At 38.5% G+C, this 24134-nt stretch overlaps 1 protein-coding gene across 2 annotated transcripts; it reads left to right on the top strand.

The window, feature by feature from the left end:
* The first annotated feature begins 7256 nt into the window (after positions 1–7256).
* LOC127762001 (calcium-transporting ATPase 5, plasma membrane-type-like) lies at positions 7257–23598 on the top strand. Of its 2 annotated transcripts, none has more exons than XM_052286338.1 (35): positions 7257–7640; positions 9960–10194; positions 11132–11248; positions 11331–11388; positions 11609–11700; positions 11790–11921; positions 12063–12152; positions 12362–12431; positions 13498–13568; positions 13658–13741; positions 13835–13912; positions 13992–14063; positions 14449–14532; positions 14850–14932; positions 15449–15557; positions 15635–15690; positions 15769–15811; positions 15884–15967; positions 16075–16212; positions 16730–16795; positions 16875–16973; positions 17657–17767; positions 17837–18004; positions 18582–18641; positions 19019–19180; positions 19519–19635; positions 19774–19872; positions 19953–20090; positions 20917–21017; positions 21119–21164; positions 21257–21391; positions 21542–21649; positions 21745–21836; positions 22042–22130; positions 22306–23598. In XM_052286338.1, the coding sequence occupies exons 2-35, from the start codon at positions 10012–10014 to the stop codon at positions 22344–22346; spliced, it is 3276 nt and encodes a 1091-aa protein (XP_052142298.1). In that variant the 5' UTR covers positions 7257–7640; positions 9960–10011; the 3' UTR covers positions 22347–23598. The 2 variants fall into 2 exon arrangements, with proteins under 2 accessions (XP_052142298.1, XP_052142297.1); XM_052286337.1 differs by lacking the exon at positions 7257–7640 and adding an exon at positions 9393–9824 and having other exon boundaries at positions 22306–23597.
* Positions 23599–24134: the final 536 nt, after the last annotated feature.

Here is a 24134-nt window from a genome sequence, read left to right as displayed (position 1 = left end):
AACGCTAAGAATTATAGAACAGGAAGGAACAGGTCCTAAAGCTATTACGCATGCGACCAACTGGCCTGCATGCAGGAGGCTTTCTATCGATCTATCGGCCGGGGACCTAGCATATGCAGTTGCGAAACACTCAAGCTAGGAATAATCTGACTAGATATATAGATCGATCGAGTTGCTTGCAGAAGCAGACAGATAGAAAAGGAGATCGATCGAGAGCTCATTTGTGATTGCCCGAGAAATGCCAGGGATTCCTGACTGCTCAACAAGGTGACGATGGGCTTAGCTGGCTGAGTTCGAAGTCTAGCCTCTTCTATTTATTTAATATTAGGTTACTCTTTAATATTCGCGTTATGTTTTTTTCATTTGTGATTGTCCATTTGCCCTTGCAGATCAAAGAGAAGAAGACAAGATACTATCTTTAATTATAATAAAGCGATTTTTATATGTGTATCTGTACTTATTAGGAGATTAGTTTTTATTAATTGATCGCTTTTACAAGTGCAACATATTTTGTACCGTAGCTGTCTTGTTGATTTTTTTTTGTTGCGATGACAAGTGCAAGCACTTGCGCTAGTGGAGCTGTTGGGGGTCAAGTAGTGCATGAGAAACTTATCCCGTAGGGAACTGAAAAGCTGAGTTCTTATCTTTACTTTCTCACACCACACCTCTCGTTTTCCACACGCACGCTTTTCAAACTACTAAACGGTGTATTTTTTAAAAAAAATTATATAAAAGTTACTCTAAAAATCTTATTAATTTATTTTTTAAATTTATTTTAGTTAATACTTAATTAATCGCGCACTAAACGCTGCTTCGTAACCCTCGCTTCCGAACACACCCCAAGATTTGTTAAATATAACATTCATCCGTACGTCATGTCGCAGGTAACTTAGCTTTTCTTCTTCTTTTTTTTACAAGAATGTAATCAAGGGTATTTTTGTTTGAGCTTAAGTTTACAAGTGACGATAATTTTGAATTTTAACTATGACTTAATTTTAAGATTAATTTATGGCTTTTAATCATCTCTTTTTATGAGTTAGCTTTTTTCCGATGACATGGTAGACACGTACATACAACACTACACATGCACGTAATAACGTACTCACACCTTCATAAATACACCCTTAATTAACCTACACTCAAGGGAAACCAACTGATTGTATGACTGCTAAGGCACTGTTTGATTCTACTTACCAGCTGCCTATCTAGCTCCTAGTTTTTTTAGCACGCTTTTATTTTTTTTAAAATATTTTCTATGTAAAACTTTTTAAAATTAAATAAATTTACTTTTTAAGTTTACGATAGCCTTAATCAAGCTACTGATTGGTCTCTTTAAACATGCGGATGATATCCTCAGCCAAGAAGCTGAAGTCTTGAAGACTTTAAAATTGCCTTCGGCTTATAATCCGCTTCCCAAAAATTGCACAAACAAGCAGGCTTAATCTACCATCAAAGGTATATACTACTCCGCCCATTTCAAAATGTACGACGTCTCGCATAATGTTTAACCATTCGTTTTATTAAAAAAATTGTAAATATCATTTATTTTGTTGTGACTTGTTTTATCACGAATAAAATAAAATATAATTTTAACTTATATTTTTACATATCTATATTAAATTTTTAAATAAAATGAATGATAAAATATTATACGAAAAGTTAACGGAAATATATATTATTTTGGAAAAGAGGTTGTATGTACCGGTCCCTCTCACCCGAAACTCACTCCTCACACATGGGTTGTGTTTAGTTCCCTTCAAACTTTTAACTTTTTCGTCACATCAAATATTTGGACACATGCATAGAGTATTAAATATGGATAAAAAACCAATTGCACAGTTTGCATGTAAATTGCGAGATGAATTTTTTGAGCCTAATTACACCATGATTTAACAATGTGATGCTACAGTAAACAATTGCTAATGACGGATTAATTAGACTTAATAGATTCATCTCGCAGTTTACAGGCGAAATATGTAATTTGTTTTGTTATTAATCTATATTTAATAAATTTTTAATGTGTATACATAAAAATTTTTTTTACCAAAACAACTAAACACGGCCATGTTCTACGTTCGTTCGATCTTCCCCTAAAGGCTTATCAAAGTCGGCCGCTTTCGGGCACAAAACGCGTGATGGTACTGAGAATCTCGACCGTTCCGGCAGTGTATATCCTTTGTCACCTAGATATCCAAAAAAAATTGTGAAGTGTTTTAACAATGTAGTACAGGTTAAGATCGATCTTATCTATATCACTTCACAAAATAAAATACTTAATTCAGTTTATACGGAGAAACATAAGAGAACCAAAACAAAATAAACATCTTGCATATTTATAAAAGTGAAAAAATAATATAACTTTTTTTTTTGGAAAAATGACAGTTTGGATGCCATGCACAAATAACTAAATAAGAGTACGTGTGTTCACGTTAGTTGATGATGGTTTGAACATGAATATGTAGACCATTTTTTAAAGAAAAATGTTGATAATAGTTTGGAACTTTGGATAGCACACGCACGAAATGAGAGCATGTGCACTGGCACTGCGTGCAGGAGGATGGCTGCTTGAACCTGGAAATACTCTTTTTTTTTTAGCTATCGCCTTCGGGCGCTTTCGTTCTAGCTTGTTACAATAAATGTAAAAATTGAGCATTGAAACAAATAGTTTAAGCGCTCAGTTATAAATATTTAATATTTAATATGATATTTGGTTAAACTTGAAGAATTCCAATCATTAATAATTCAAGTGCTTAGTTTTAATAAAATGCTATCAGTATATTTTGCTCAAAAAGTACTATTATTATAGTTGCTAAAAAGTACTATCGTAAAGTTACAGATTTCATTACTCTATTACAAAATCAATTGTTTTAAGAGTTGTAAAAGTTCGATACATTCTTTCTCCTAAATAATAAATACTATCAGGGAGATTGTCGACGTTTGATGTCGCGATTCTGGTATTTGCATAGTATAGGGATCGTTGGTACCATGGTATATGCGAGATTGAGGTAAAAGAGATGGAGACGGGGATTTTTATACATGTTCAGGCTCCTGAATTGTCAGGTAATAACCCTACTCCTGTTGGCCGAAGTCAGTCGTTACTCTTATTCACCATAATCACACCAATACAATATTTGGGGTAGCCTATCTAACAGTTGTCGACATGGTGGCTTGAAGTATCATCACGTAGTCGACAACAGGGCAGCCTTCCTCCTCGAATCCGTGTCCAGCGAGATCAAAGACAACGCTATGTCTCTCCTGACAGTATCCATAGACATAGTAGGGGACTAGCCATGCTTATCTTTGAAGTCGATATCCGGCGGCGTGTCTTGGCGTATGTTGGCTTGTTGTTGATCTTGTGTCTTGATCTATTGTTCCATGTCCCCTCTCCTCCTAGGGGGCCTTGTATTTATACCCATAGATGTCTCCTTGTCCAAATAGAACTAGGGAAACCAATATGGATACAATCCGAGTAGTCCTTATCGTTTCCACGTAGAACTCTAATCATTCTTCCTTATGCGGAACTCCTCCTGTATCCGAAGTTTTGTTTCCGTATAAGACATGGTATGTAGTGGGTCCTGCCAAGATTTAGTCGACTACTATTAGGTATGTGGTATCCATAACCCTGACAGAGATCAATATACAATGTAGACAGATAACAAAACAAACATAATCCCATATATGTCATTATTATCTCCACCCCACACTTCGCTAGCTTCATATATGCCTTATTAGAGCACCTCTCACCATTGCTTTTTTTTAGCAACGTGTCTGTACATATATAACATATTTTTTATGAACTTGATAATAGCTATAACTTTACATGTACAAGATAAATTACCTTAGGTCATACACAATGCACCAAGGTGCAAAGCAACCCCGGACTTCCACATCAGTTCGCGTACGCCAGCAGGGTTGAGATTGTCCCCCGTGATGGCACTTGTGCCTTGCAGAGGGCATGGGTGACTAGTTGTGGTGCGCTGCAACCCCCGTACCACTATCTTGTTATGCGTCCTCGTGTAGTCGTGTCTGGTCCTCACAAGAAGAAGGTGTCGTGAGAGAGGAGAGAGGGAGAGGGATGAACAATATGGTATAGATTGGGGGAAGGGGTGATTTTATAATAGTTTTAGTTTCCTTATTGGTGTTTAGGGTAAAATTTGAGTTTATATGTCAATTGAAAGAATATGTGAACGAAAATTTAAAATATTAGAGATGGACTTGTAAAATTAAAGCCACACTTAAGTCATTTTGCACTACAATATTAGGGGGTATAGTCTTAGTTCACGTGGTGCTCTCACTCCTTTAAATCACTCCTAAGGCCTTGTTCGATTTGGAGGGGGTTGAAGAGGATTGGAAGGGATTGAGAGGGAATGATTCCACACCATGTGGAATAAATCCCCTCCAATCCTTTTTTAAAGGGGATTAATTGAATAATGCCTAAGACTAAGACTAAGAGTGTGTTGCAACATGAATGTCTTAGGCTACATTCATTTCTGCATAACAGGAAGTGCTATTTCTTTACTTAAGGTGAGCGCACGCACGAGTGCTTTCCAAACTTAATTATTATAAACTTAAAAAATAAATTCACTTAATATTTTTAAACTTCTATATAGAAAATTTTTACGCGAGACATATGTTTCAGCTCGGAAAATGTAGGCCGTGTTTAGTTCCTCCTCCAAATTTTTTTAACGTATACGGACACACATTTGAAAAACTAAACATAGACTAATAACAAAACAAATTATAGATTCCGCATGTAAAGTGCGAGACAAATTTATTAAGCCTAATTAATTCGTCATTACCAAATGTTTACTGTAGCACCACATTGTCAAATCATGGCGTAATTAGGCTCAAAAGATTCGCCTCGCAATTTACATACAAACTATGTAATTATTTTTTTCGTTCATATTTAATGCTCCATGCATGTGTCTAAATAAATATTTGATGTGATGGAATTTTTTAAAGTTTGAAGGAGCTAAATACAGCCGTACTCACCAAAGAGTGAGTAGTTCATGTTCCATTCGAAGGAAACTTGCCTGAAATTGCTCCGGGTCGTCTCGGAGACCGAGATCATGGACGCCAGGTCAAGTCGGTTAGCTAGCCGCACAAATGCGATCCTCTGCCCTGACGACCTATCTATCCCTGGGCCACTCATGCATGTTCTACTTTGGTCAAGTCATCGATCGATACCTTTGCAAAAACATAGGCATACATAGCGAATGAAGCAGCGCGGAAATTTCTGGCGAACCTAGCGAATTAATGTACTCCCTCCGTTTTGAAATGTTGACGCCGTTCATTTTTTAGACATGTTTAACCGTTCGTCTTATTAAAAAAATTAGGTAGCTATTAATTCTTGTCCTATCAATTTGATTCATTGTTAAATATATTTTTATGTAGGCATATAATTTTATATATTTCACAAAAGTTTTTGAATAAGACGAACGGTCAAACATGTGCTAAAAAGTCAATGGTGTCAAACATTTTGAAACGGATGGAGTACTATATATTGCAGTGATCCTGTGCTTCATAAGACAAATTTTGTATATGTAGACATGTAGTATTGCATAAGACAAAATGTGTACATAGATATACTCTCAAATATGCTTTGAGTGCTCAAAGGGGTGGATTGATCGTCACGACGGCAGAAAAGCTAGGTCGTTACATTTGTCGCAAGGTTCGTCTACGACATCAGAAAAAAGTGATAGTATATCTTTAATTTGTGATCGATCTGCTTAGGCAAGCTTATATGCATGGTTGCAATAATCTGCCGCCCAACCGATGATGAACGTAACCGCTCTAGCTTAGCTGCGTCATTCTACTCTTTTACTGATCTGTATACATATCAAACTTAATTTCGAACATTAATATCGTGCCCGTGCATGCATCGATATCTTAATTAATCCGTGTGAATGAATGATTTAGCGACGACATTGTGATGGATCTAGTTGCAATTATGCTCGATCGAGCAACTAGATCAACGAGTAAAAAGTAGCAAAGGACGGCGACACGGCGTACACACATGCATGACATCCAATTGTGTTCCAAGTTTCTAACAATTTTTTTTTTGCAAATATAAAAAACGAAAAGTTGTGTTTAAAATACTTAAAATACTGTAGATAATAAAGTTAGTCACAAATAAAATAAATAATAATTTAAAAAAATTTGAATAAGATAAGTGGTCAAACGTTACAAGCAAAAACTTAAAATCCCTTATATTATGGGACGGAGTGAATAATTAGTAGTAGTACTGCATATGAACAGTCGGATTAATTAGCATGAGTACTAACGACCTAGTCAATTAAGCTACTGCATATGAACAGTGGGATTAATTAGCATATATCCAGTTGCAAAAGCATGCGAACAGCAGATCGATCGAGCTCTACGACACCCTGCCTGCCAAATCATCGATATATACAGGTCGGGACGAGGATATAGATATCCATCTCCTCCAAGATCCTAGCTAGTCAGTCTATGTCAGTATCTGCTGTTGCTGCTGTTAGGAGAGATTCTTTCGTTGGTCGTACGTGACTCTTCTATTACTACTAATTAAGATCCCGTCTACAACTCCCCCTCTCTCTCCCTCTCTCTCTCTCTCTCGTGTATTTACACCCCAGGGTGTAGTACTCCCTCCATATTTTTTTATGTTGGTTAGCTCAAAATTAAACTAATCAACATCGTATATTTGTGTAAGGAGGTAGTAGTATTCATTCAATTCATACATATCAATATGTGAAGTGAATATAATCACGCCGTTATTAACTAGTTGAGCCCTACTCGAGCTCTAGACTTAGAAAACTTGCACTACACAAATTAAAAACTATAACGGATATGTAGCGTGAAAAAACCGTATGCTTAACAGTTAACACCGTTCTTTTCTTCTCTCTCTATAAGAGCAGGTACAATAGTAGGCTATAAGCCAGCTATAAACATATTTTAAGGAGAAAAGGAAGAGAGAGAAGAGCAGCGGGCTACAGATCTGTAGCCAGCTGCAGCACGGTCTCCAACACGTAATGTGCGTATGTCAGATAGGACCAGGTATTGATAGTATAGTAAGTAACTCTTGTATGAATTAGCTATTACATTAGCTATAGCCGATTTAGAGCTAGTGGTTGGCTATATTATTAAACATGCTCTAAAAGAGCAGAGCGATAGCACAATGTGAGAGCGGGCAGGCAGCGATGCAAATGCGCAAAAGCTAGCTACCGACATACTTATAAAGCAGAGAGGCGCTCGATCGCTTCCTTGTTCACCGCCGGAAGCAAGCGTTTTGTGTCTCCACTCTCTCCAGTAAGCCCCTTTAATTTGGACGGATGGAGCTAGCAGAGCGTGTAGCCGTAGAGATCATCTCATATATGTAGCCAAATTAAAGAGGGCGGCGTGAAAAAACGGTAGCTGGTGGCCTAGTTGAGCGGCAAGAGATCGATCGATCGAGAGTAGCAAGGATCGGAGAAGCTAGCTAAGCTAGCTTAGCAGCGGCGCGCGGCGAGAGGACCGGCGGATCGAGCGAGCGAGCTAGGAAGCTCTCAGCCGACCGGCGATCGAATCGTGCTTGATTGTTTGGGGTTGTGAGCTGGTTCTCTCTGTACGCCGCTCGCCGTCGTCGTCTCGGGGCGCGCGCACGGCGGATCGATCACCTACCCGAGGTACGTACGTATATGCGTTTCTCTCGTCCATTTGCACATGCGCCCGATCGCGTGAGCTCCTTTCGCGGAGAGGGATCGTACGTTCCTTCGACGCTTCCATGAATTCCTTTTCTTATGCGTAATTATGCAGCTAGCTTCCATATAATATATAATCTATTTATATATATAATTTTACTTGAAATTATTAAATATAGCTATATCATTATCTTATGAATTTAAATGACCAAATCTTACCATGCCCATGTTTCTTTTTTTTAGAGTTCTAAGCTCTTTCTAATAGAGTAGTATTTTTTTCCGGGAGGGATAGAGTTTGTATAGCCACCAGCCTCCTCCACATACAAAATCCTTTAAAATCCCTACAACCCACCCCTTTTTTTGAGAAAAAAATTCTTATATGTGATGGTTTCTTCTGCAATATTTTCTTAACGCACCTCTTAACTTGTTGCGCCATATCCATTTATTTTTATACTTTGGCATCGCTTCATCCATATACATACCCAATATCACTAATCTCCCCTACTGTTGCATCCTCTCTCCCTTACTTGAAATATTATCGTACTCAATCTCTTTGGGGCCACCATAAACATAAAAAACAACAGCTAATGATGTGAAGTGGGGAATGCTCGGGGATGAAGAGGATAAAGTGGGGGAAGTAGGGGAAGGAGACATTTGGTTCATTTGGTTTGGCGGATCTTTAGGTTTGAACATATGCCAACAAAATTTGTTAGAAAAAAAACGAATGTTTTGGATCGGTTTTTTGGCTTTTGTGATAAACAGATCGAATGTGGATTACTGATTGATACAATGGTCGAATGGTAGGAGTCTTACTAACGAGAGTCACAACTCAGGAGATTACAGTGACTAACTAGACGACGATGATGCTTCTAAAATTGATGGCTTGTGGCTGGTGTGGGATGTGACGTGCCTTGTGAACTTAATGTATAGGACTGGACATGAATTAGTGAGGCTAAGGTGGAATTACAATTAAGTACGGTATTTTCCGGGTTTCAATATCCTTCGCCTACAAACCAAACTAACTAGTCAACAATTTAGCATTGAGATTTAGTAAAAAAAAAAAGAAAAACCCGACACAACGCTTTAGTTGACAGGTTTTCAAGAAATTTCCGCCCACCTATTCTTATAGAACTAGAATGTAAATATGATAGAGACAAAAAGACAAAGTAAAAGAAAAAGATAGCCAAACCACTCATCACCTTATTCTTTTTGGCTATGGTAATATTCGCATACTATGTAGAAAAAAGATGGAAGGTGTGTGTTGTTCAGTTTTACATCAGAAATGAGTTTGTTATAATAGGAAAACAAAACAGGACGGGTAGGGGTAACCTCTCCTCAACCGCTAATGCAAAACCCTGGTGCAGTGATCAGCAAGAAACGGAAAACACCCACAGTCCCACCCACAGCACATTTTTGGTAGCTTGTCTTTTGGCTAGTTGGCCTGGCTCTGGCCGATCGAGAGGATCAGGAAAACAATCGGACTTGAAAACAAAAACCAGCGACAGCCGACAGGGTCGTCGCTCCGTTCCACCGTTGGTTCGCAAGCGAACCAACGCGTGCCCGCACGACGCCGTGCGCCCCAGATACAAAGTCGCCAACGCGCAATTTATTTAGCCCAGCCCAGCCAAGACCGTCGCGCGTGCCACGCACCCAGCACGTACGCGTGACGGAGACACCGAGCCAATCGCGCCGGTTCGATCGAGCAGTTGGGCTCGTTAGGTCAGGTCAGGTCACCCCCGCGTCGTCCGACCGCGACACCACTCATCACACAAGTCACGGTCTCGAACTCGACTCGGCCGCGACGTCGACGACGAGTTCACCACTAGCCCACCACCACCACGACTACACTCTCCCGGCTCCGAGACCCGCCGGAAAATCCCCCGGCGAACTGCGGCGCGATTCCTCTCCGAGTTAAAGCAAAAAAAAGCGGAAGCCGAAGCGCCCCCGCCTCCGCGTCGTCTGCGTGAAGCACTCCCCCTCTTCAAGCGGCAAAAGCGGGGGAGGGAAGCAACGCGGAAATTAAAGAGCAGAGCAGAGCAGAGCCCTGAGCCCTCGATTCGCTTCGTTTCCTCCGCCGCACGCCTCCTCCTCCCCCACCCCCTCCCCCCACTCCGACTCCGCCGCCGCCGCCGCCGCTTCCGGCTCCGGCTACAGCTCGCCGCCCCCCAGGTTGCTCTGGATTTTTGCGCGTGTCGCTGTTGGTTTTGGGGGGCAAGGGGGATGGGTTGGGATTTGTGCTTGTTTTTTTTTTGTGCGTGTGTTTATGCTGTTGCTGATGAGGGTGGTGTGGGAATGTGCGTGCAGATCGGGGGCGGCCGCCGCCTGGTGGTGTCCGTGTCATCTCTCCTGAGGAACCATGCCGGTGGGAGTGCAGGCGCCCGAGGCGTCGCCGGGGAGGTACCATCGGCGGCGGGACGACGACGATGGCAACGGCAACGACTGCAGCGACGTGCTCGGCGTCAACGTGCTGGACGAGGGGGCTGACCCCTTCGACATCCCCGCCAAGCGCGCCTCCGTCGAGCGGCTTCGCCGGTGGAGGGTGAGTATGAGTTCCTCCCCTTCTCTCCGCTAACTGCTACATTCTACTGCTCATGCTTCCATGTGCAATGCTGTTTAATTCCGTGCGGGATTTACCTTTGGCTGCCACTTGCGCTTTTGAGTTTTTAGTTATACTCCCTCCGTTTCGTAACGTAAGTCATTCTAATATTGTCCATAGTAACGTAAGTCATTCTAATATTGTCCATATAGGTATTAATAAATCTAGACATATATAATATCTAGATTCATTAGCATCTATATGCATGTGGGCAATGATAGTGGGCAATGATAGAATGACTTACATTATGAAACGGAGGAAGTATTAAACTATTATTATGATCCTGTATACCTTTTTCCTATTTTGTGGCTCCTGTAAAATTCAATCGTGGAACTGTGGTTCTCTAAAGCTTCCGAATGATCTGAGGATTGCCAATTTTACTCTAGGAAACGATACTACGAAGTAAGAACCGAATGTTGCTGGTGTTAGTATTTTGCTCTGTTGCTACCACCTAGAATCTAATGAGATGAACACTGACTGTGAATATGAATGGTCGGTTCTTAGTTCTCTTCAGGTACTGTGAAATGTTAAACTATGTTAGTGAATAGGTATGCATGTATAGGCTCATTCATGACCCTTGGCTACATGTGCAACTGTTGCGGGCTGAGACATTGTAATGAACCTATCCCTCATGTACAGAGACATTGTAATGAACCTCGTACACAGATGGGAAAACAAATGTCCTAGTTTTAATGTTTTGAAGACCTATTGATCATTTTTTTAGGTGGATCCTATTGAACTTGTAAAATCGTTAGAACTGAATTTACAAGTTAAACAATCTCGTGAAAATTATTTTAACTAGCAATGCATATACAATCTTGACTAATGTTGTATCCTGCTCATTATTTTTACACAATACAACTATGTTTTCCATTGGCAGCAAGCTGCTCTTGTGCTCAATGCCTCTCGGCGATTCAGATATACTCTTGATCTGAAGAAAGAGGAGGAAAAGGAACAAATAAGGAGGAAAATTAGGGCTCATGCTCAAGTCATCCGGGTATATGTTTAACCTTATATTTGTGATATGCATATCATGTCATGGTATCTTGTTTGACGGTTTCAGTTTTGAATTCAATCAGGCCGCATTACTTTTCAAGGAAGCTGGACAAAAGCATGATGTTGATAGGGAATTACCAGGTAGCTTTTGTGGACTCACTTTCAGGCTGGAGACATAATTGTTAGTTGTGTTTTTTTCTCTTGAATAATTGTTAGTTGTGTTTACCTTTGTTGTTTATCAATATGCTTGCTATCTTTGTCGAGGATTAATAGTTCACATAGTAAAGGACTGAATTGCATTGTGATATATAGCTGTGCAAAGAGAAAAAGAGAGAAAACCTTACACATTCATATAATGCAGAAATTCTCCCTCGCGGGTTCGGAATTGGAGAGGAGCAGCTTACAGCTATGACAAGGGATCATGATTATTCTTCTCTGCACGGATATGGAGGGGCATGTACCATTCATACTGCAAATTTAACTTGAATATCATTTTTAGAACTACTAATTAAGGCATGGAATTCTTCTTTAATAAACATTAGGTTAAAGGACTCGCAAATTTACTGAAAACAAACACGGAGAAGGGAGTCCATGGAGATGAGGTAGATTTGGCATGCAGGGCAAATGCTTTTGGGGCTAACAGATACCCTCGCAAGAAGGGGAGAAGTTTTTTGGTAAATTTATTTGTCCATTTCAACTAGTAAGCGTGTCTTAGTTTCAGTACTGATATCTCTCTCTCTCTCTCTCTCTCTCTCTCTATCTATCTATCTATCTGTCTGTCTGTCTGTCTGTCTTTGGGGTCCGGGGGTTAACAGGTTTTCCTCTGGGAAGCTTGCCAAGACTTGACACTAGTTATCCTTATCATAGCGGCTGTAATTTCTCTGGTATTGGGCATTGCAACAGAGGTGACTCCTATAACCATCCTCCTTTCTTATATTTCTTATGCACTGTATGTTATCTAACTATTGGTTAAATATTATTTTCCCTTCTGATCTTGAAATCCAATTTCATTAATGTCCACAAACGATGGTTTAGTTGAGCACCCTCACTGCCAGCAAAACTTTTTATCAGTGTTTTCTTTAGTTCTAAGTTCTGTCTTAAAAAAATTCATTAGGGCATCAAAGAAGGATGGTACGATGGTGCAAGCATTGCATTTGCGGTCTTTCTTGTCATACTTGTTACTGGTATGCTATTCTTCGCCTGTTCATCTCTATGCTAATTGATCTTCTCTAAGCAGTTCAATAGTTGAGATATTAATAGGTGAATACACCATCATTATACTTTACTTAGATGCAAACCATTGTTAAAGGTTCTTTAACTTTTTCTGAAGTTTGAGTCATGCTCTAATTTGTAATGATAAAAGACTAGATGTTTTTTGTGTTATTCTTTGGCAAAGTGATTGCAGTTTATCATTAGCTCTTTTAAATAGAACACCACTTCTATTTTTGTCATGTACTTTTTTTGAACAGTAACAAATAATACTCAATTACTGCAATAATGGAGTTATGATAGACGTCCCCAAATAAATTATTACACATAAGGCTTGTACAGAACTTGTTATGAAGATTCAAACAATCCAAGTCTAAATATCTCAGGCACCCTTAGTTACATTATGCACAATACAACGAAAAGGCAGCTAGAGAGTGTAGATGCTTTCCCTGACAACAGGCCCAGTAACCCTTCTTCACAAATCATTACCTATTGCTTGTTTGGTTGAGCCACTTCCATATGTCAGCTAGAGAGTGCAGGTGCTTTCTCTGACAACAGGGCAACAGGCTCAGTAACCCTTGTTCGCGAATCTGCTACATGACATTATTACCTATTGCTTGTTTGGTTGAGCCACTTCCATATATCAGTATCAGACGACCCTCTGATGTTCCCAACTCGCCTATCCTGATTCTGTTAACTGAAGCCTGCACGCTATTCCAACGCCTATGCTTGAAGAGTCTCAGCTCTAGCCACAATAGCTTGCTTCACAACATTCTTTTGCTGTCCGATATTTCATTAAGAACACACTGTATGCAATTTTCTCAACAGATCTAATCAAATTGTTCTCAAAGCATGCTCAGTTTTTAGTTTCCACGTTGTTTGTCATTTACTAATGTTTCTTCAGCATGTTTTGTTTTTCCCCCATATCCTTCATTTTTCAATGTTCAACATTTTTTTCCTTCTGCTTAGCAAACCCATGCAAGACACTCTAGTTGGAATAATTTAGTTGCTTTACTAAACACTCATTTTGTTTTGTATTAGCTGTGAGTGACTACAAACAGTCCCTTCAGTTCCAGCACCTTAATGAAGAGAAGCAAAATATACAAGTGGAGGTGCGCCATATGAATATACCCATTTCTCAGATAATTAGCAACAATATTTTAGTCCTCTAATGGGGTTGTATTTGTGTTACACTTGTCAGGTTATTAGAGGTGGTAGAAGGATTGAAGTGTCAATATTTGATATTGTAGTTGGTGATGTAGTGGCTCTAAAAATTGGTGACCAGGTAAGATTATGTAAATCCATGCATTCTGATTTGATTTATGTTCTATGCTGTTTGTATTTCTGAGATTATAATGAAACTAAATACACCTTTTAGGTCCCGGCTGATGGTGTTTTGGTTAGTGGTCATTCTCTTGCCATTGATGAATCCAGTATGACTGGGGAAAGCAAGATCGTAAGCAACCTTTTCGACCCCTATTGTCCTATATAGGACTGACTTCCCCATCATATGTAAACCCTGTTTCTTTTATTAGGTTGTCAAGGACCATAAATCACCTTTCTTAATGGGAGGATGCAAAGTAGCTGATGGTTATGGTACCATGTTGGTAAGTAACCATATCTTGATTCAATGGCCTCACTCTTCCACTTTTTTTCTTATGAAAATTGCATGCCTGTTAACAAAAAGAGGCAATTTGAGGCCCATCTGTCACCTCTGATCATCAATTTAAGTACTGCTGTTTAGTCCAGTAAATTAATTCACAAGCTAGAGTAAACCAATTCGGTGGACTTTTTAACAGACCCTAGTGAAATGATATGAAATTTCACCCCTACTTACACGACTGAAGTGCAAAAATATCAATGTCATTACTTTGTCTCATGTATGTTAGTGCCTTATACCCTCAAGAATTAAGTTTGTGACGTTTTTTTTCTAACATTTGTAATGTGGTGTGGAAGTCTTTTGTATATGAAATTTTGCAGTTTCTTTTGTAGGTAACTGCAGTCGGTCTAAACACTGAGTGGGGCTTATTGATGGCCAGCATCTCAGAAGACAACAATGAAGAAACTCCACTACAGGTTTTTCTCCAATCCCTGTGCTATGACCTGAATGGGAATTGTGGGCTGGTTTGGTTTTGCACTACCAACAATTTGGCAACTTCAATATGTACCTATTATATGTTCGCATTGAAGCCAATATTTGTCAAATCCATATAGTTGAGGCACCTCTATCCTATCGAAAATTTGGTAGGGTCAAAACTTGCCCAAGATTTGGCACTACCAAATAACCAAAACATGATAGGGTAGAGAACCAAACTTGCCCTGCATTTGAACAGTTGCCCATGCCATCATTTACATCTTATGATTCATTCATGTTCTTCTCTTTTCTGTTGAAGGTACGGTTGAATGGAGTGGCAACTTTCATAGGTATTGTGGGGCTTTCTGTTGCTGCAATGGTTCTCATAGTCCTTGTTGCAAGGTAAGCAAAGTGAATGGCTATCTATGCATCTTCTTGATGTAAATTTAGTATAGCTTTGGTGATTAACCCATACAAGCAAAAATCAAATTGTCGGCATGACACTTTTTACCACTAAACTTATGCGATTTGAATTGTACTGGAACCTGGAGTGCAATATGGCATATCATTACACTGCTTGGTAAAGCAATAAAGTGCTCACTCTGCAATGAATATCATCTGAATAACTTAAATATAAACTGGACTATACATGAAACAGATGAAAAGAGACACTACTGCACTTGTAACAAGGTTTAGTCTCTTTGCATCCTCCCCCCATCCCCGACCAACCCCCACCATGATGTATGATCCCCACCACAATACATGCACACATGCACAATGATGTATATGATCCCTATATTGAGAAATATATAAGATACTATAATTAGGAATCGCCATCATGATTGTGTATATATGTAATATATGATGTTTGTTGCCCATGTATCCACTATGTACTTAGAACTTCTCCTTTGCTCCCAGATATTTTACAGGGCATACTACAAATCCAGATGGCTCTATTCAATTTGTTAAGGGGCAAACAAGTGTGAAATCTACAATTTTTGGGACAATAAAGATACTAACTATCGCGGTATGTAGTGGTTTAGTGTTCAGTGTATCTGAAGACCCTTCTGTTATCCCATTCTTATATTACAAAGTACCATGTAGGTGACTATTGTTGTCGTTGCTGTACCTGAGGGACTACCACTTGCCGTAACTCTAACGTGAGTTGATATAGGTTGATGTTTTCATTCATGTTTAACTTTATTTGAATCATTCAACCTCTTGTTTTATTTTATCAGGCTGGCCTATTCGATGCAAAAAATGATGGCAGACAAAGCTCTGGTATATATTTCTCGGTTTTGTTTATGTTGTACCCTTTTGGTTATTACATGGTTCCACTCATGTGATTTTCAGGTGCGGAGGCTTTCAGCTTGTGAAACAATGGGTTCAGCTACAACCATTTGTAGTGACAAGACTGGTACACTAACACTCAATCAGGTTAGTTGTTTTTGCATAGTAATGGATATACAATTTACTCTAATACTCAGTTGTAAATTACCATGGTACCTTTGTGATTATTTGACTCTGAATTTTGGTTGCTTAAGATGACTGTTGTCCGATCTGTTGTTGGGGGGATAAAGCTGAAATCTCCAGCTGATATTGAGAATTTGTCGCCTGTTGTTTCCTCTCTTATACTTGAAGGAATCGCACAGAATTCTTCAGGCAGCGTTTTTGAGCCAGAGGTGATGCCACGTGTTTATTACTACTGCAGTTTACATACCTGAACATTGTTCATTGTTCTAAATTAGGCTATTCAGTAGCTGGTAGATTTGGTAGATTCTAGTTATCTATTTGGTAGGTATTTAACATCCTGGTCTGATTTTTTTATGAGTTGCATTCTCTTTAAGAGGTTCTTCTATGCTCTCCACAATAGTGTATAGTGTGAACTTTAAATCATATTGAGTGTCTGTTTGCAACAACACACAGTTCCACTACTAAGGATGCTGCTTGCCTGCTTCAAGATTTGTGCAAATGAGGAAGCACATGAGCACTAGTCAGTTCATTACCAAGTTGATACCATTTTAAAAGGCATGCAGGGGAAGCGTTTTAAATTTGATCTCTAATGTGAGACATATGTCCTTTTTCGTACTTGTGTACTGGTGCCATTGCTAGTGGTTTCAGTGATCTGCATTCTTTACATGCATTGTCTCATATTGGTACCTTTATCCTTCTATGTTATCCTGATTCTTGATTCATCAGGATGGTAGTCCTATTGAGATAACAGGCTCACCAACTGAAAAGGCTATTCTTTCTTGGGGTGTTGAGGTAAGTTTCCTTGCATTCTCATACTTTGCTTCTCTTTTGGTGGTTACATTTTTACTTATCTGGCTGATGCCTCCTGTAGCTTCATATGAAATTTGCGGAGGAGAAATCAAAATCTTCTATTATTCATGTCTCCCCATTCAACTCAGAAAAGAAACGTGCCGGTGTTGCAGTGATTGTGGTAAATCCATCTTTTGTCACTAATGTTATTTGAGATCTAGTTTTTGGCTGTTAGTTTGTTCGTGGCATCCTATTTCTTGAAATGATTTCATAGACACATACTCATTAGATACACGAGCTTCTTCCTGTGTCGTCAATATGTACATGTACTTCGATAGCGATGAAATGGCAATGGGCCTTATCTCAAATATGGCTCCCTAGAATTTGATGATTACATGCTTTATTTTTGTTGGTTGATTGGCAAAAGGTTCATTTCTTTTTCAATTTAATGTTATGTATATTCATTGCATCTCCACTATTGCAGTTTAGTTTTTTTCCAAACATCTTCTTTTACTTGTCTAATGTCTATGATAATATGATATAATATCGGTTCAGAACATTTTTTTTTCGTGATTTTAGAATGTAACAAAAAGGATCTTATGTATCAGAAGTTCTCCTATTTGTTAACAGACATTCTTGTTGATTTGTTTGAACAAAAGGTCTTGCACTGAAATGAGAAAACCATTCTTTACATAGAAATACTGCATGGCAGGTTGAGCATGCTCTGATTACTCAGTAATCTAAAAAACACTATGCTTGGTTTATGGATCTAGTTTAGCTAGAGTACAAATATTTTCATGATTTGCAAGTGCCTTCTATTTGGCATGTAACACACTGCAACCTTATAATATTGTTTGCATTCAGGATGATTCAGATATTCATGTGCACTGGAAAGGGGCTGCTGAAATTGTTCTTGCCTTATGTACAAATTGGCTTGATGTAAATGGCATTAGTCATGAAATGACACCTGATAAGGTATTAACCACATAGGAAACCCTTCTCAGGTTTATTTAATAATTCTCATGTCTCAGCTGGGTCTTTCAGGCTAATCAATTCAAGAAATACATAGAGGAGATGGCCGAGGAAAGTCTTCGATGTGTTGCTTTTGCTTATAGAAATCTTGATCTGAATTATGTTCCAAATGAGGAAGAAAGAATCAACTGGGAATTACCAGATAATGAACTAGCTCTCATTGGAATCGTAGGGATGAAGGTACATGCAAAGCAAACCATGATATCTGAATTATGATATCTGTTATATTTAAAGCAATGTTAAAAGAAGTTTCTACATGTCTAAAACAATGTGTTGAAAAGCAGTAAGCGGTTTCGTGTGGTCACCCCACCTTGTAGCGCTTATGTGGCATAATCGGTCACTTATATGGTATAATTGACCACTCATGCAGTTTAAGATGTACAAGGTTGGGACAAATGTTCCTTGTATGCAGCCTTGTAGACCTTTTTTAAAAAACACTGGTGTAAAGGCAAGAAATTAACTTGTTAATCAGAGGAAAAAGAAAAGGTTATACAAAATTTAATATGGTGGGTCTAGATTACAGTATAAATTTATCGGATGGTTATTAGGGCCTTATGGTCATAAAAAAATGTATTCTTTGCAATATGCATGAGTGATCTAGTAAATATAACTCTATTTTCAAATACAAGCATGCATTAATATCTAGCCATGCGATTGCATTTGTGTTTGGCTAGTTATATATTATAGCTCACTTTTCCTTTATTACTGTTCTGGTAACATTGTTTGTCTTTGTTTGGGACATCCATATTTTTTGCAGGACCCCTGTCGCCCTGGGGTAAGAAATGCTGTAGAACTGTGCAAAAATGCTGGTGTAAAGGTATGTAGTTTGTTGAATACATGTGTACTGGAGGACATAATGGGCATTTTTACAAACATTACAGTCCCATTTTCCTTACAGCGAGTGTTGATACTTGAATCTTCCTTCAAATATTGACTGTTATATACAATTATAGAAAATCAGATTTAGATGTACAATTACGCTCCAGTGAACATAAGATATGTGACTTTCTTGATTTTCTTGCCTTTAGAATTCATGTTCTTTTACTTAAGGAACTAAATCTGTTTATTTGTTCATGTTGGATGTGTAGGCATAAAACTATGAGCACTAGTAATGTTGGCACAGTGCCACTTGAATAGTTGTAGCTCTTCTCATCACTATTACCTGACAAACTCCTGCGGTTTTTGAACAAGCAGGTACGAATGGTAACTGGAGATAACCTACAAACGGCCAGAGCAATAGCACTTGAGTGTGGAATACTCACGGACTCCCAGGCATCTCAACCAGTTATAATAGAGGGAAAAGTTTTCCGGGCATACAGTGACGCTGAAAGGGAGGCAGTTGCTGATCAGATTAGTGTAAGAACAATCTCATTTGTGCTTGCAAAAATATTAAAGTGTGTACCAAGTTTATCGATGTAACCTTATAATGGTGCTTTTAGTTCTTAAGCTGGTTCATTGCTCATTGTGTATGTTATTTTCCCTTGCTTTTTTGGTTTGGCAAAAAATGGAACCATAAACCTATAGCTCGGTTGCAGAAATTGCTGCAGAATGCCTAACGATTTATTTCATGTAGTAAGACAGATATATCTGGAGTACATACTTTCGAGTTTACACATTACCATGTTCAGTACTTGTACTGGCTGTTAGCTCGATCATTCTAGGGGAAGCAACCTGATGTCAACAATGCATTGTAGGTCATGGGAAGATCTTCTCCAAGTGACAAACTTCTCCTAGTAAAAGCACTGAAAAAGAAAGGCAATGTTGTTGCTGTTACTGGAGATGGAACGAATGATGCTCCTGCATTGCATGAGGTACATACATAATTGGGAATTTTGTTTTGAACAAATAAAAGGATAAACATAATGGTTTTATTTCAATCAGATGAAGACAATCGATCATGCATGTTGATGCACATTTCTAATTTTGATCTCTTATTCCTCCTAATTTAGGCAGACATTGGTCTTGCTATGGGTATCCAAGGAACAGAAGTAGCTAAAGAAAGCTCAGATATAATTATTCTGGATGACAATTTTGCTTCAGTTGTAAAGGTTAGGGAAGTTGGAGCTTAATAATCTTACGCAATTAATTTAACAAATGCCTTAACATTTATCCATATGTAACGTTCTAGGTGGTCCGCTGGGGTCGTTCGGTTTATGCAAATATCCAAAAGTTTATTCAATTCCAGCTTACTGTAAATGTTGCGGCTCTTATAATCAATGTGGTTGCTGCTATTTCTTCAGGAAATGTTCCTCTAAACGCCGTTCAGGTTTGCAACAACACAATGCTCTTAGAATTTTCTTTGAGAGGAAAATACTCTTAGAGTTACTGCTATGTACTATGCCATATTAGTATAACTTTGTTTATTGATAGTTTAAAACTCAAATTGTTAGCCATGCCTGAATTGCCATGACTAGTTCGGCCACTGCTCTCTATAGTAAGGCCGCAAAAAGATATTGCGAGATAAACTCTGTTGCTTTAAACTCTTTTTTGTTTTGGGTTGGTCTGTTTGCTTTGGGAGTTGCGAAGATGGATTCTTTGAGAACTTTGTTTCTTTCAATCTTAATGCAATGATGCACAAGTTTTATGTGCATTCCCTCAAAATAAAACTAGTTTGTCCACTTGCTGCTGTGTCTGAATCATTACATTGGCTAATGGAAATAACTATGGAGTATGTGCTTGTTACTTTAGTGGCAATGTGGCACTGTACGGAGTTTACTTCAGTATATTATCATTTTTTGCTACTATTGGGGACTGTATACTGCTTGCTCACTGTACCATTCTTTAATCACATGAGGGCTTCACTTGGAATCTGGAATTTGGCGGTGTCTTGTTGAAAGCATACCTAGGATGCAAAACCAGTTAGGACATGAATACGTTTTCTAGTGTATTCTGATATGTTAAATCTTAAATCAATCAAGTTTGTTGAAGGGACATTTAGAAGATGTCCTGTAAATAAAGATGGGGTTGAAAAAATAATTTTACCATGGGCCAAGGGGAAATTGTTAGTGAAAATGAAATTAAGATACTTAACTGTATTGATTTGCACGTCGGCACATGGCTGAATGTTTTACTTCCGTTTGTTGTTGATTTAGCTTCTTTGGGTCAATCTCATTATGGACACACTTGGTGCACTTGCATTGGCTACTGAACCACCAACAGACCAACTTATGAAGCGGCCACCTGTTGGACGGAAGTTAGTACACCTGAAACCAACCCGTGCTCACTATAATTCTTGATTGTCTTAAATTTGTAAAGGAATAACAAAATTCTAACATGCTTTCACATTTAACACAGAGAACCACTTGTGACTAACATTATGTGGAGAAACTTGTTCATTCAGGTAGGACGGACTTGTCATATAATGCTTCTGCATTGTTAATCCAATTATTTTTTACTTGGCTAGTTGCTGAGAATTTTTTTTTCTAACCACAGGCTGTCTTTCAAGTTACTGTTCTTCTGACACTCAACTTTAGAGGCCGGGATCTTCTGCATTTGACTCAAGATACTCTTGATCATGCCAATAAAGTGAAAAATACATTTATATTTAATACATTTGTGCTTTGTCAGGTAATTTGTCTTCGGTGGGCTTCTTGCACCTTTTGAAAGCATGTTACTGATTTTTGTTAAATGGTTATCTTTTCTTTTCATATATAGCATAGATGTGCACCATTTTGCAGCTTGAGAAAAATCCTAACTTCTCCATTTCTTTTACAATAGGTGTTTAACGAGTTCAATTCTCGTAAACCATATGAACTGAATATATTTGATGGGGTTTCAAGAAACCATCTTTTTTTGGCTGTAGTGAGCATAACTGTCGTGCTGCAGGTATGAAAGGGTGGAAAGACTCAATCCACCTTCAAATGCTGATTAAATAGGTCGGGGAGCAGATAAAATTTAACTAACATATCTCTGATACTCAGGTAATAATCATTGAGTTTCTTGGGAAATTTACATCAACAGTGAGACTCAGTTGGAAGCTTTGGCTTGTTTCTGTTGGTATTGGTTTTGTGAGGTGAGATACTTGTCCACTTTGTAGAACGTGGTGCTTCTGTTGCAGGGATGATTAATACTTTTCCAAAATTATTTAGTGACCTTTTCTTCCTCCAACTATTGATCTGATAGCAATCGAAGAAAACAGCTTTAGTTTGGGATGGATAAATTATGACGATTGACTGTAGCTTGCTTACTGTGAGCTAACTATTGCCTTGTTCATGCAGTTGGCCCCTGGCTTTTGCTGGAAAGTTCATACCGGTTCCCCGAACTGAATTGAAAACTTACATCTCAAGGTGTTTACCGGGAAAGAAAGGTACCCACTATATTTTAGCCAGCTGTTGTAAACATTTGAAACATATCTGTTCTCTAGCAACTATGTTTGCTTCTATGTTTTGTTTCCTTCGCTGCTGTTTATCAGAACGCCGGCAGTAACATTATTTCTTTTTAGTTTTACCAATTTAATCACCTTCCTTTGGCCCAATTTACAGATAACGAAGGATCAACTCCACCTCCACCTCCACCTGTGTGATTGTGCATGTCCAAGTGACCAAAATTATCAGCTCTGAAATTAGTGGTGGTGCACATAGATGCTTGTATAATTTTGAAGGTTGACTTCTAACCATGCTACCTCTTAGGCTGACTGTATACTGAGGTTGAAGCCAATCCGACAGATGTTTCATCCTCTCTTACTCATGAATTGGGCCTGACGCCGATGTAAACAAAGATTAGGAACTTAGACATACACTTCACTAGTTGGCTAGGGATGAGTGTGGGCTGACCCGTGTATACTCCTTTACCCACACTAGTTCAACTAAATGAACTAAATTTCACTTTTAGAATCACAAAAAATGAAATGTAGTTCGTTTATTTGGACTAGAGTGGGTCAATTAGTACCTACGGGTTGGCCCGTGGCCAGTCTTGGCCGCATTCATGCATCATAGTACGCTACTGAGCACATCTTCTTTCAAAGTATTACACGGAGATGTCTAAAAATTTGAGCTAAATGACTGGGAGGTTTATTAGTGTTACTGCTTTTGATTTTTGAGAGCTGCTCATATTTTTCAGGATCAACATACATTTTGTACTTGAATGCTGTACTTTTATTTAGGTATGTTCTGGCGCAAATTATATAATCCTTTATAGGCCTGTTTTGACTTTGATAGTAGCTTGTTTGTTGGAGGATTTAAGCTAATCTGGCTAGTAACCATCATGGCAAACTGACCATCCAGCTGATAGCTTCATTACACATACCTGGTAAGTACATATGACACATGATAAAAACTAGGATGTTCCATAGCAAATTAGTCCTATGTTTTGCCTCTAATACTGATGTATGGAGTATTTCTCTTGACTGAACAAAGTGCAATTGCTAGTCGTACAATGTTTGCCTAGAGTTCTATCACTAGCTTGCCATTTCGGTAACTTTTCTAGTAACATGCCCATCTTTCAGTATATCTCCTTGCTTTGGATCTATGTAGGGTTGATGATTATAAGGCTGCGTTCGAGCGCAGGAGAAAGAGAGAAAGATAGTTTTGTTTTCTGTGCGCACGCTTCCCGAACTACTAAACGGTGTGATTTTTGCAAAAAATTTCTATAGGAAAGTTGTTTTAAAAAATCATATTAATCCATTTTTGAAGTTTAAAATAATTAATACTCAATTAATCATGTGCTAATGGCTCACCTCGTTTTGCGTATCTTCCCAATCTTCCCAATCCCCCCCTTCTTCTCAAACACACCCTAATGTTTAAGGGAGTCAAATATGACCTTTCGCCAAAAAAAAGAAAAGAAAAGATAGCAAGGCAATGCATGCGATGCTTGGAAAAAAAAAGGGAGAATAGCTAATATAGTCCCTAAAGTTTCGCTCCTGGGTCATTTTAGTCCTTAATCTTTCATATTGTCCAAACAAGTCCTTTAAATTTATCATGTGGGCTAATATAGTCCTTGGTCCCATCAGAATCGCCACATGGACATGCCATGTCACCTTCCCATACAAAATCTATATGATTTGTCTAATTTACCCTTATGCATAGGAAGATAAAAAAACAAAAGGAAAAAAGTTACAAAAATATATGGTATATGTAAGAGAAAAAATATACCTAAGAAGGGTGAAAAAAGAAGTATTTTTTCCTATGGTTATGTCTAATTCACCCTTATATTTATTTTTTATGATATACGTAAGGGTAGATTGGACAATTCATCATAGATTTTGCATGAATGATGATATGGCATATCCATATGATGATTTTGGTGGACCCAATGACTATTCTAGGCCTTATGATAAAATTTAAGAATTTCTTTGGACCATTTATAAGATTAG

The sequence above is a fragment of the Oryza glaberrima genome, chromosome 2 (assembly GCF_000147395.1).
Source record: "Oryza glaberrima chromosome 2, OglaRS2, whole genome shotgun sequence".
In the NCBI taxonomy this organism is placed as follows: Eukaryota; Viridiplantae; Streptophyta; class Magnoliopsida; order Poales; family Poaceae; genus Oryza; species Oryza glaberrima.
This window is presented reverse-complemented; position numbering and strand designations above follow the sequence as displayed.

Excerpts from the sequence above, each read along its gene's own strand:
- LOC127762001 (XM_052286338.1), top strand. The coding sequence starts at position 10,012 with ATGCCGGTGGGAGTGCAGGCGCCCGAGGCGTCGCCGGGGAGGTACCAT. Across the intron at positions 11,249-11,330 it reads CTCATGCTCAAGTCATCCGG|GCCGCATTACTTTTCAAGGA; the intron begins GTATATGTTTAA and ends GAATTCAATCAG. Across the intron at positions 14,933-15,448 it reads CTCATAGTCCTTGTTGCAAG|ATATTTTACAGGGCATACTA; the intron begins GTAAGCAAAGTG and ends CTTTGCTCCCAG.